The following is a 14,008-nucleotide window of genomic DNA, read 5'->3' as shown; positions in this document are numbered from 1 at the left end:
ATACGAGTGAAGAAATGTATTGGCAAAATTTAAGAAATAACAGTATGGCAAAGACAACGTTATAAAATAGTATTAACAATTAAATGAAAAATCTGGTAATTAAAACATATGAAGAGTGTTACTGTAAGAGGGGTTCATTAATTAGAATCCAGACAACTTCGATTCTCAAAATCTCACAGTGGAGTCACAAGCATTTTTTATTTTTTTTCTAAGAACAAACTACAAAAAAACTTGGTGTATATTAGTTTTCTCCAAAGCACGCGTCTTTCACTGTCTCCGTGCCTACATAAATACAGCAATTTGTAGCAGAAACAGCAACCAAATGAACTCCAATACATCATATAGGTTTTAACCATTGCGCATATGTTCAATAGCCTAATACACATACTATCCTGATATCAGTCGTTGCATGGTAAAAAAGATGGCACTGTGACAGTCATTACTTTTTTTCTTTTATTTACCAATATTAGTTAATATTTTTATAAATAGACAGAGTTAAATTCAAAATTTCTCTCACTTTTTATAAACACACTAAATTAATTTTATAATTCTTAAATATTAGTAGAAAAAGCTGAAAGTCTTTCTCTAATTTTACCTCTAAACCATCTTATATCATTACCTTGATATAAAGTCCATGAATACGATTACGGTGCGCTGACGTAGCACTGTGCAGTCTTTTGGATCATGCATGCGAAGAGCAAGAAAAATCCAATGAAGACAGAGAAAAGACAAAACAAAGAAACAAAACGCATGCACACTACCCCACTCAACTTATTCACATCCCGTTCGCCACGTCCATGAACGTCTAAATGCCATGCACTGCAACACGTGCTCAACATGCACTTCAAATCGCTCACCATCTCAACTCATACACCAACACATTGCCTAGTTCTTCGTCCACACCCAATGAACGCAATCCACCTTCACCATCATCACAAACCACTCTATCTCTTCATCTTATCTTCAATTCAACACACGTCAATCTGCATGCAATCCATGTCCATACGTGTTATCAAGAGCCCTCGCACAACTAACTATAAATACCCATCTTCGCTCCATGTTTTCATCATCCATCAAGTGTTGTATTACAACTCAGCATATATTCACTAATACTATACTATGATGAGAGCAAGGGTTCCACTTCTACTGTTGCTGGGAATTCTTTTCCTGGCATCAGTTTCTGTTTCCTTCGGCATTGTACACCACGAGCACCAAGAAAGCCAACAAGAGTCACGAGAACAAAATAACCCCTTCTACTTCAGCTCCGATAGGTGGTTCCACACTCTATTCAAAAACCAATATGGTCATCTCCGGGTCCTCCAGAGGTTCGACCAACGTACGAAACAAATTCAGAATCTTGAAAACTACCGTGTTGTAGAGTTCAAGTCCAAACCCAACACCCTCCTCCTTCCTCACCATGCTGATGCCGATTTCCTCCTAGTTGTCCTTAATGGTAAGTAATCAACTAATCAATAATCACTACTCACCCAACATCATCACACTTGCTTAATCAATTTGTTAATTACAGGAAGAGCCATACTCACCTTGGTGAACCCTGACGGCAGAGACTCATTCATTCTTGAGCAAGGCCATGTTCAAAGGATCCCTGCAGGAACCACTTTCTTTTTGGTTAACCCTAACGACAACGACAATCTCAGAATAATCAAACTCGCCATACCCGTTAACAACCCTCACAAATTTCAAGTACTGCCTTCTGTGATTCCATACTATAACTGTTTTTATTCTAACTTTCAATTTCTCTCTAAATAAATGTTTCTCCTGTAGGACTTTTTCCTATCTAGCACAGAAGCTCAGCAATCCTACTTGCAAGGGTTCAGCAAGAATGTTCTAGAGGCCTCCTTCGATGTAAGCAAAAACACAACATCTAACTATATATTTGTTTAATGTCAGACTTGTTGAATGATAGCATTATATATATTTGCACGTTTTTTGTAGAGTGAGTTCAAGGAGATAAACAGGGTTCTGTTTGGAGAGGGACAGCAACAACAAGGCGAGGAGAGTCAGGAAGAGGGAGTGATTGTGGAACTCAAAAGGGAACAAATTCGCGAACTGCTCAAACATGCCAAATCTGGTTCAAGGAAAGCCCTTTCCTCCTCCCAAAATGAACCACTCAACCTGAGAAACCGCAAACCCATCTACTCCAACAAATTTGGAAGGTGGTATGAGATCACCCCGGAGAAAAACCCCCAACTCCAGGACTTGGACGTCTTCATCAGTTCTGTGGATATGAAAGAGGTAACTGAGTTCTATTATTCACTGTCGTCTTAATTATAAAATCTTAGTACTGAGACACTAATTGAATAATGGTTTCTTTTTTAAAAACTTTAGGGAGGTCTTCTTGTCCCACACTACAATTCTAAGGCCATGGTGATGCTGGTGATGAACAGAGGAGAAGCAAACATTGAACTTGTTGGGCAAAACCAAAACCAACAACAACAGAAGCAGCATCAGCAAGAAGATGAAGAAGAGGAAAGTTGGGAAGTGCAGAGGTACAGTGCTGAGTTGTCTGAAGACGATCTATTTATAATCCCAGCAACTTATCCTGTTGCCATCAACGCTACCTCCAATCTGAATTTCTTTGCTTTCGGTATCAATGCTGAGAACAACCAGAGATACTTCCTTGCAGGTATATATTTATACTCTTGTTTTGTGTTTATGGGTGATGGGGTTGTTTATTTACAATTGGTAATGTGTGATTGAAAACTTGAAGGTGAGGAAGACAATGTGATAAGCGAGATACCTACAGAGGTGTTGGATTTAACGTTCCCTGCGTCTGGTGAGAAGGTTGAGAAGCTGATAAAGAAGCAGAGCGAATCTTACTTTGTGGATGCACGGCCTGATGAAGAACAGAAGGATAGGAGCAAGGGAAGAAATGGTCCATTTGTGTATTGAATAAACATGAAGTAAAATGTGTGTATGGTGTAAGAGCTCATGTAGAGAGAACATGGAAATATGTTTCGGATCATGTACCAATAAATGAGCTCCACCTCTCACTCCTTGTATCAATAAACAAATGGAGCATATATAAATGATGCTTGTGTTTTATCTTAACTCTCTGTTTTTCTGCTAAGCTAATTTCATGGTTGGCTGGTCGGGGTAACAAAATACTAAAATATATGTTTTTTTGCTAAGCTAATTTGATGGTTGGCCGGTACCAAAATACTAAATTATATGAATAGCGAATGAAATGATACAAATTTTATAAACCACGCACTTAAGATAATAAATAGAAACCTCCTATATCTTTTGGAGCAGTGATATTTTGATATTTATATCGATAAAAGAACATTCTATATATATCGACTTTAAATAATAACATTTTAATTATATTTATTTTACTTCTTTTTTCAAAGGTATATTATAATATATCCTAATCCAATTCCATAGTAAAATTAGTAATACATGATATAAAAAGACAAGATTTAAATACAGTTCCTTATAACTTTTTTTTTTGTATTATCACAATTAATTTTCGTATTAATTTTTTTAGAAAACATTTTGTTGGTATCTATCGCACAGCGGAATATTTAATATTTAAAAATATTTAAATTATGGTTTTTGGTGAATTGGATTTTTATACGGGTGAATTGGATTTTTATAAGTCTTAACAGGTTTTAAAATTTTTTCTTAAAATTTAAATGATTAACTTAAAATCACACTTACTTTAAATGTAAATGAAAATAAATAAAGAGTTTAAAGGAGAAAGATACACACTGGTTCAGATCAAAATATCGTACGTCCTGGTTCAGATCAAAATATCGTACGTCTAGTTGTTAATCTCTTAAACAAAGAGATTAACTCAATCACTATAATAAACAGATTACAACAGATTATATAAGAGTAAGGATTAGAAAACACCTTTCTTGAACAACTTGAACAACCACAAGAGATGAACAAAACTCCCCCTGAATCACACAGAGGATGACCAGCTTTCCTAGCAACAACACAACACTCAATCTTCTAAGAACTCACTTAGAAAACGTTATCACTCACTCACACTAGGTTTTTCAAAGCTTTCTTTAAGAATCTCACATAGTAACAATTTGCAGTCACAGCACAAAAAATCTGAATCTTAAAAAGGTGGTTTGAAGTTTGGAAACTGAATTCTATTTAAAGAGGTTTTCGCAGGCTGAGTTAGAAATGAAGAGTTTAGCTGAAACTACCAAGGATAATCGATTACCATTTAAGATAGTCAATTATTCCAGTGATTTTCGAAAACAAAGTTTTGCAGTGTTAATCGATTACCCAAAATGGTAATCGATTATCTCATGTACAAATTTGAACAAATATTTTTATAACTGTCTGTGGTAATCGATTATCATAAATGGTAATCGATTATTTCAAGTCGTTTTTCAAGAGCCAAGTTATAACTGCCAGTAATAATCGATTACCATTTGTGGTAATTGATTATCTTAAGTAGGTTTTGAAAAATAGAATTTTTTTAGTTGGTAATCGATTATTATAAGTTGGTAATCAATTACCATACTGATTTTTGCGAAAAATGAGTTTCTCTCAGAGGAGTTGTGAGCTGGTTGTTGTCCTAACAATTTTGCACCTAACTAGAAAAAGCACCTAACTAGAAAAAGCTTAAGTCTATTACAATAAGAATCTTTAAACATAAACTATATTGTCTTCAATATCTTCAAGTGTTTTCTTCAGCATCTTTATCATCATCAAAATCTTTTAATCATTCTTTGTCAACACATTTTATGGGAATTCGAAAAATTTATATCAAATTTTCATAAAATTAAATTTTACAATTTTTTATAGAAACTTTCTAGGAATTATTCTACCAGATAATGAAAATTTCCGATAATGTAATTTTTAACTAAAAAAATATTTTTAATCACTAGTTTGCAAATTAAATTAAAATTTGTATATAGATTAGTATAAATTATTGTAAATTGTTTTAGTTGAAAATTAACACAGAAAATAAAAAAAATTATATGTTTAAAGTCTCATCCTAAATAAAGTAATAAACACGACCGAAAATATATAAGATCGAAAATATATAAGATAATTAGCTAACACGTATTCAACAATAGATTTGGAGATGACAAATAAACTTGTGGGTATGACTCGATCCGTTTTGATAGTGAATTCTCGTATTGAATGGGGATGGGAATGTACATATCCTTGTCATAATATCCGTCCCACCATATTTCTATTTTTGTTTAAATTATTAAAATATTCACAATTAATTAAGTAACCATATATATACTTTTTATTTCTTTTAATTATTTAGTTTATCATGCACTACAAAAATATACAATTTTAAAGAAGGTTTATTACTTGAGGGTGTAATAACCTCTGACAAGAAAGAGAATATCAGAGGTTTTAGAAACTTCAAAAGTGTTAGGGGTTTTTCAAATAAACTCCGGTAACATATTTAGGTTTCACCTTACTTTTTTTCATTTCCCTATTTCTTGTAACTTTTACAATTTTCAGTTTGACTATTCAGCTCTTCTCTCTTTACTGTGTACCTACGAGGAAGACAAGACGAAGAAGCTTTCGTTCTTCTCTGCGTGCCTTTCACCGTTATTCTTCACCCTCCGTGTTTGAGTATATTTCTCTCTCAATTTCATCTTTCTAATATCGTCTTAGTTCTCTCTCAATTTCATCTTTCTAATTTCATCGTCCCATTTTGAAGATCTCATTCCGGTTGTGTGTCGCTGCTCTCGATTTTTGAATTGATTTCGGTTTCTCTCTTTCTCATTCCCTAACTCTTTCAATTTCCATAATTTATTTTGGGTTTCCATCTTGATTTTTGTGTTTCCATGATTAGTCAACACACTTTTTCTGGCATTTGGTACCTTTCCACTTATCTTAATTCTTTTCATATACCTCACGTATTTAGTTTGTTGTTTTTGTAAATGAAAGACTTTGATTGGTTGTTCATACATTGTTTAATGAACCAATAGGCAATGCTTCTCATCGTTGGGGACTGATTATAAGATATGCTAAAAAAATTTCATTTTCTTCATATAGACTCATTACGAGACAACAGGCCTTGAGATCTGTAGAGACTCAGGGGAAAACATTGATGCTTTGGTTGCAAGGATAGGAACTAAAGGATTAATAACATGTGCTGGAAATTTTCTCAAGCAGAAAAACCCAAACATCAAGGTATATTTTTTTTTCTTAGTCAGGTTTATAAAAATGTCATAGTAGGCATTCCATAGAGTGGGAAATAGCGTGCTTGATAAAATAAAGGTAGGTGAAGAAGCCAAAGGTGTGATTTTCCTGAGAAAAAAACTGGTCAAAATCAATCATGATGTTTATACAAAATATGTGTTAGAAATGTTGTGTGAGATAACCATACAAATTATTTTTGATTTTGTAAGTGGTGTACTATTTATTTTGTTGGTGCTTTGGATCAAGTGAATCATGCATAAACCCAAAAGGGATAAATTTTTGTCAAAGCCAAAGAAGAAAAAGGAAAAGAAACATGTTAAAAAGAAATATTAACTCCTAATGAACAATTTCAAACATATTGACACCCTAACAAAGTAAATGCAGTTGTTGCTAATCACTTGGAAAATGTTTTGGAACTTAGATTGAATCTTAGAACTTGAGTACTTGAGCTTCCATGCATCTTCATTACCTCACATGCTTTCGACTCTATGATAAGGTTCTACATAAGGTTGGAGCTGAAAGAGCAAGTGTCACTACAATAATTGTAGATTCACTTGGAGCCAATTATAGAATAGTTTGGGCTTTGAGCAAATACTTCCCAAACGTCAAAACTTTTGGAAAAGGCTGGAGCTACCGCTGTAATATTTTTCTATTAACACTTGTACTATTAACCTTATGATGGCATTTCTTGTGTATTTATGTCTGTTCCACTTATTTTTCAGGTTGTCCAAGAGACCTTGGAACCAAGTCTTCAACTAGTTGTTATGGTTCTCGCTCAAGTAACTATCATATTGTTTACCTAATGAGTGAACTTTTTATGTCCTAATACCTATCTGAGGGGAATAATTGTTCTACTTTAAACTTTATCAAGAATAATGTACAGAGAAATCCCCAGACCAAGGAGGATAGTTTTGTTATAGATAATTTTTCTGTTCTTTTCTTTATAAATCCTTCAATATATATGAGTCTTTGCCTTACCAGAGACATACCAGAGCCATCCTAGTGCTTGATTCTAATGAAAATGAATAAAAAACCTAATAAAGAAAAAAACAGTAAAGGTTTAATAAACAAAATAAACCCACTAGATTATTAAGGCGAGGAAAAGTGGTTCTCTCAAGAGATAGAAAATGGGAGTTTTATTTTGTCATGTTAGTTAAATATTTAAAGTTTTAGTTCTTCCCAGCTGTTAGCTAGCTCTTGGAGTTGTCCATGATAAATTGAATACATCTTTCTTTGGCTGACAATTAGGCCTTGTTTGTTTATTGTTTCCAAAAGCTCTTTTTGTTCTCTAAAATTTGTCTCTAAGTACATTTGACAATGATCAATTCAAGCACATTCTAGTTTTGTTGGAAGTGATATTTAACCCAGCCTAATTGTGGCTTCCTTAGGCGGCCTTCATTATAGCCTCTGGTACCATTTTACTTGGTGTGCAGTTTATCCCAAAGATAACTTCTATAAGTGTTTGTTAATTTACAAGTTAATTTTTTGAACCTAAATTAGTCTCTAAACACAAATTCTAATATGTTTTAGGACCTCTCTATATGAACTTCTTTTATAAGAACTTGAGAGAGAAATAGGAAGAAAAAAAATTGAAATTGACTTTTTCATAAGTTAAAATTAGTTTATGCATACGATAGTTTGTAGAAACTACTATCTTATATAACCTATTCAAATATTTTATTTTTAATTTGTACATAAGCTAATTTTAGTTCATTGAACGGACTTGGCAGAAACTTGTCTCATAATATAAGCGGTTGAAGCAAACAAAAAGGAGGATGAGTAATCTTGCTTAAAATCCTTATGGAAAAACTCATTTGAACTCACCACATGTTTTTCCAACTGTAGATACTTCCAGTTATGTTGGACGTTGGCACCAACAATCAAAAGCTAATTGAAGACCACCTTTGTGAGTAAACTCTGTTCTTTTCGATCTCTTGAATACTTATGTTGGACGTGGGCATGTCTGTTTGAAGATTTGAGTTTATTGTTTTTATTATATAATTCCGCATAGGAAGATTATTTTCATAGATGCCTATATGTTGTGGTCATACTTGTATCTAACAATCAATCTTGCTTCAAGCAAACTTGTGTAATTTCAAGAATCCTTTTGAACTTTTAATCCAAACACATTCTTAATCTGAATAGCTTTTGGACAGAGAAGTATGTGCTTTTGTGTCTTGAATTGTTTACAAGGCTTTTTTAATATATATATATATATATATATATATATATATATATATATATATATATATATATATATATATATATATATATATATATATATCTTTGGTGGCCAGAAAACTAATGAAACTTCATTGATCATGATTGTGATTATAATGAATGTTACTAATTATGATTTTTTTTTATGTCAGGTGTCAAGGGAGTGTTCCTAATGAAGAAACAAATGATTCAAATCAAGATTAAGATTGATAGTAAAGAATGTTATATTAGACTTTTACTATTTTACTTTTACGAAGAAACAAAGATATTGTAATATTCTATTAGTTTGAACATCTAAATTTTATTGTTTATCTTGAACTTATAGACAAAGTTTCTTGTTTTTATAAATGTTATATCTAGTTATAAACATGTATCAAAATTTAGAAGTTTTAATGTTTTTTTTTGATAGAGCAGTTTTAATATATCGATTTAATGTTGTTTTGAAGTTGTTATTTTTATTTTATTAATTTAGTGGTGCGTCAATCAGTTGCACTCTGTGGGATTCATATTGTATAAGATTGGTTAGTTATTGGAGGGAAAGTGATGAGTCATTATTTTCTTTCATTCCACTAGCCTTTGTGTACCCATTTGACAGTCGTTCAATGCTTAATTGTTCATCTTTATAGTGTTTTTCATCAGTTGAGCTTTATTGGGCCACTATTCCGAATTTGGACTAATTTCACATTATTTGGCCTAATTTTCTTTTTTAATTATTTTTAGGTATTTGGGTGAAGCAATTTTGGAGCTTGGACATCAATATTCAGTTGAAGAGAATTGCCACATCATTTCCACGTCATCTGAGTGAATGGGCCAACATTAGAGGCCCAGGAGTGGCACTTTTGTAATTCTGCAGCTCATAATGTCAATTTTGTAAATAATGCTAACAGACTTGAGGTGACCACGAGAATAGGGTTTCTTTTCCATGCACCAGCAACACATTTCATCTTCTACCTTTCTCCAACCTCCATTTTCGCTCTCCAAGCTTCCATGGAAGTGCACCTTGCAGTTTTTCACGTTTTTGTCTCATTTTTACCATTTTTATGCACATTTGACAGCACCCATTGAGGGTTTTGCGTTTTGATTTTGTTTTCTACATTGGGCAGTTCATTTTGTGGATTTTGTTGACTTGGAACAACACCCATTGATGGGGTTTTCAGATTTATATATCACAACACCATTTTTGCATTCCATTGAAGCTTTGAAATCTCTCTTTTGCTCTTGATTTGCGTTTTCAGAATTCAAAAATTAGGATTTTTGGTCCTGTTTTTGTGATTCCAGATTTGAAGTGTTTAATTGCTCATTTCCATGTCTAGCTAAATTTGTATATTGACTCCTTGATAAAAAATGCAATGAAGCTTTGAGGTTGTGCTTGTTTTGTGAAATCTACCACGTCTTTGTTCTGAATTTGTGGAATGCATGTAGTGAATCTGTTAATGCTTAATTTACAGAGTAATTGCATACGTTTGGGTTAAGATACATTCATGCTTAATGTATGTAGCTTGGCTATCACGAATTTAAGGATGTGTGCATTGCTTAATTGCATAATGAAGCTGGATTGTAATTTTCGCTTAGTGAATTATTATCTAGTGGATTGAGATAAGGTAGAGTTGGTGTTAATTTGGTGGCCTATGATAAGTGAAATTGTGTTTGAATCAAGGATGTCAATATGGTTTTAATCACTATCGCATTCAATTTAATCCGTTGATTAACATTCTGAATCTGTCTGCCAAACCCCCCATGTGTTATTGTTGTGTTCATCTGGAAATTGAAGCTTTGAATGAAAATATTGGTCATTGGGAGACGACTTGGTTCACTTTCATATACTGCATTTTAAGTGTTTTAATTTGGTGGGGTACGACCACTATCAAGTCGTGAAACACCTTATCCTGCTATTATTCTTACTCAGGCAAAGATAAAGGTTGCATCAGGTTTTATTATAGTGACAAAACTTTTTTATATTCTTTATTCGTTTCGAAGGTAATGTGCATAATTTGTAAATTAATTTAAATTATTTTGTATAGGTCCATGGTCAATGTCATTGTCTAATTGTTGAAATGGATCGAAGTTCATATTTGGAGATGATATACCTGAATTGATTGAATTTAGGAAGGAATTTGCAAAGTAATATTTTTATATTACCACTATATTATTCAATAAATCTTTATATTTGATAAACACTAACTCATGTTTAATGTGCTCATGAAATTTTTGAAGACGGAAGCCAATACAGTGGATCTTCCCAGATTCGTCATGTTGATAAGTTTATGTATAAAATTGTTGTTAAAAGTGTTTCAAAGATTTTGACTGTGATAGAGGTAGTTGTTGTTTTGCAAACTTTTATAAACACTTGTCATTATTATTAACCCTTCTTTTATTGGTTTAGGAGATTTCATGTGTAACTGTTACACATACACTTAAATTTAACTTAGGAAATGATGGTTGGAGTTATTTGATTTGTAAATTATGCACAAAAAGAACACATGAAGTTGGTTCTTTTAAGTGTTTGAATTATGATGGTTATAGTGAGTATCCAAGAATGAGGTTAGTAATACCTGCGGAATATAATGATTTTAGTAATTCGTAACAGATGTGTAATAGTTTGCCTATGTTACAATCTTATTTATAATTGAATATATGTTTGTAGATACAAGCTTGGAATTCAAGTGACTGATCAAAAAAAGGTTGTTAACTTCATGCTTTAGGACCAAGATTACATCAATCTAATTGGTGTATCTATTGGTAATTTGCGAAAAAAAATGATCAAGGTAGTACACCTTTGTTTTTCCTATAGTAAGATAATAGTGTGAAAATCATACTAATATTTCATTTCATGTTTCTTTTTGTATGTATTAGGATGGTGAGGAGGATTTTAAGTGTTTTCTAGAGGATCTGGACGTTATTTTGGGGTGTACTTTGGCTTTCAAGGTTAAGCTCTAACAAATAACCGACCTGCTTCAATAATGAGAGTTTCAAGTGATCGTGAAATTATAGTTCACATTAGTAGTCTTCTTGGACAAACTAAGGTTCTAATTTTAATTATTTTGTATTGAAAAGAACAAATTTTGCAGGTAATGAAAGTTGTTGAAGCTAAGGAAAATTGTGCCTATGAAATACAACCTGATACTGAGAAGTCGTTAATGAGTAGATTTTAAGTTTACTGTGTTTACTAATACCAATGTTAGTGGTTTCTATGTTTTAATTGTTTGTGAGATAATGCAGACAATGGTTACTGGAAAACGTATCAGTGGCAGTGACTCTGATATACATACTCATACTAGAGTTCTTTAGTAAGTATAAGACCTGCGGAAATTAATTAATTAATAAATGTGGGTAGTGGGAGCGTTTATGACATTAAATATTGATTGAGGTAACGTGGAAAAGTACTAGCTTAAATGGTTGAGAGTACTTAATTGTGTGAGAGGACTTGGGTTCAAGTCCTATGTATGCCAATTATGTGTTGTTGGATTTATTATTATTTTAATAATATGTTTGATCTTGTGGAGTGATAATGTAACCCTATATTTATAGAAATTGTCATGAAACATGAATTGGTTGAATAGTTGTGCATTGATTTGACAAAGGCAAGGTTGTGGGTTCAAACCTTGGTGAACCCAAATTTGACTCTCTTTTTGCTAACAATTACTTGTGGCTTGAATGTGAAAGGGTAGAGAAAACCCTAGTAGAAGGGCAGCCAAGAAGGGCTAAATTTGGGTGAGAAGGTTTCTACAGTGTGATTATTTTTACCTTTTAGAGGAGAGCGAATTTGAGAGGGTATTGGGGCATTTGAGAGCTGATTTGGGAGAGAATCAAAGAGAGAGTATTGGTACTCTAGGGAAGACGCATAATTCAAATTATAAGCGAAGGAAATTTTAGGTTAGGCGAGTTGAACTGAATTTTAGTATTGTTGTTTCATGTGTATGATTTTGATGATTGTATGCCATGAAAATTCGTGCTAATATATGATCTGAATTAGGGGTTTGGGTGCTTTGATATTGATGATCGAAATTCTTTCCAAATTGCATGAATATGAGGGGTTTCTGCACTGTACATGTTATTTTTGGTTCAACTTGTATTTGAGGACCATATTAGGTCTAAATTATGTCCATAAGCTTTGTGCACTACTTCCAATTGCGTAGTTTGGTTTAGGGATGTGATTTGTGCATGTGTTGCAAGTGTCTGTTGCCGTCACAGTGCAGAAGTCTGCAATTCTTGCTCAAGCGAGCTAGGCTCACCTAGGCAAGGTTAGTAGAGAGTTGCGTTTGTGTCTATTCGAGCGTCTCGCTCGAGTGGGGAGTTTTGGCCTTGGGTGACAGGCCATATCGCTTAGGCGAGTGTGCCTCGCCTAAGCAAGAACTCGAGAGTGTTGGAAGCCCTTGCTTGAGCATCTCACTCATGCGTGAAGCTTCGTCTTGGGCGAAAGCTCGTCTCGCTTAGGCGAGAGACCCTTGCCTAAGCGAGAATTTCGATGGTTGATGGTTCTGTTTCAATTCGCCGCCTAGGCGAGACACATCAATTCTGGGCGAAGGATGGTCTCGCCCAAGCAAGAAGGAGCTCGCTCAAGCGAGACTTCGTGGGCTGCTATTGTACTATGGGCTCGCTCAAGCTAGTGAGCCTAACTTAAGCGAGATGGGCTTGGATGTTTGGACGAAGGATTTTAGCCTAAGCAAAGAAAAGTACAATGGTATTTTTCAAGGCAATTGATAATGTGGTATCAGATTAGTTCTGTTGAATTCGTGATGCGTTGTCTACAAGGCTTCTAAGATACCTCAAAGGTGGGTTTGTTCGTGTTCCTTGAGTTATGGCTCAGAATGTATCCATTGAGTTGTGGTTCGGGATAGGGGTTAAGGACGTGGCACTCTCTGAGTTGTGGCTCGGAATGACGTCCCTTGAGTTGTGGCTCAAGATAGCAGAAGAACACGAGGAACTCTTGAGTTGTGGCTCGGGTTTGTGAGTGTTGTCGGTGTGAGTGTGCTGGTTGTGGCCAGTACGGATAGGTCTAGATAGATTGCCCTCCTCAGCAATTAGCTGACGAGTTTGGTAGTCTTGGGACGTATGAACTATGTTCGTATTGGAAACTCCACATGGCGTTACGGTGTGTGATCCGAAGTGTGGTTTCCCGCACGTGCTCTATCGGTTGTGGTCGACAGGTTGGGCAATAAGACACCTTGAGGTACTCACTAGAAGACGTAGAACACGAATAACATGGTTGTGGCCATGTGGGTTGAAAATATGGGATTCCTTAATGTTAGTTGACATCACAACATGGTTGTGGCCATGTGGGTCGAAAGGATGTATTCTTTTGATGTGTTTTATATATGCATTTGAATTGTATATACATATATGTTTACTATGTTAGCTCACCCTATTTGCTTGTATTTGACGATGATCGTGTACGTGGTATACGTGAGCAGATGATGTTGTAGATGGATCGAGTGAGGCTTAGCGACTAAGCGAGGATAGCTTAGGAGCTTTTTATTGTTTTATAATTTTGAAATAAATTGTAAACACTTATAGGATGTTTTTATATTATTTCGAGTTTTATAATTTATGAATTTTGGATTATTCATTAATCTAATAAAGTTTTAAATTTCCCGCATTTATGGGAAATGATGTTATAATAAATCATGCGTAT

At 34.0% G+C, this 14,008-nt stretch overlaps 1 protein-coding gene and 1 long non-coding RNA gene across 2 annotated transcripts; both read left to right on the top strand.

Moving 5' to 3' along the window:
* Positions 1 to 1,060: 1,060 nt before the first annotated feature.
* LOC114167571 (beta-conglycinin beta subunit 1-like) lies at positions 1,061 to 3,072 on the top strand. Its single transcript, XM_028052668.1, has 6 exons — positions 1,061 to 1,453; positions 1,529 to 1,704; positions 1,786 to 1,866; positions 1,957 to 2,256; positions 2,350 to 2,647; positions 2,732 to 3,072. Exons 1-6 carry the CDS (start codon positions 1,120 to 1,122, stop codon positions 2,911 to 2,913), a joined length of 1,371 nt encoding a protein of 456 aa, XP_027908469.1. The 5' UTR covers positions 1,061 to 1,119; the 3' UTR covers positions 2,914 to 3,072.
* Positions 3,073 to 5,392: 2,320 nt separating this feature from the next.
* On the top strand, positions 5,393 to 8,800 carry LOC114166474. The gene is made up of 6 exons (XR_003599937.1): positions 5,393 to 5,583; positions 6,010 to 6,147; positions 6,653 to 6,794; positions 6,879 to 6,935; positions 7,887 to 8,062; positions 8,529 to 8,800. It is a non-coding gene; the product is annotated as an uncharacterized LOC114166474 (long non-coding RNA).
* The last annotated feature ends 5,208 nt before the right edge of the window (positions 8,801 to 14,008 follow it).

This window comes from Vigna unguiculata, chromosome 10, assembly GCF_004118075.2.
Source record: "Vigna unguiculata cultivar IT97K-499-35 chromosome 10, ASM411807v1, whole genome shotgun sequence".
NCBI lineage: Eukaryota > Viridiplantae > Streptophyta > Magnoliopsida > Fabales > Fabaceae > Vigna > Vigna unguiculata.
Note: the sequence above shows the minus strand (reverse complement) of the source record. Positions and strands in the feature narration are given on the sequence as shown.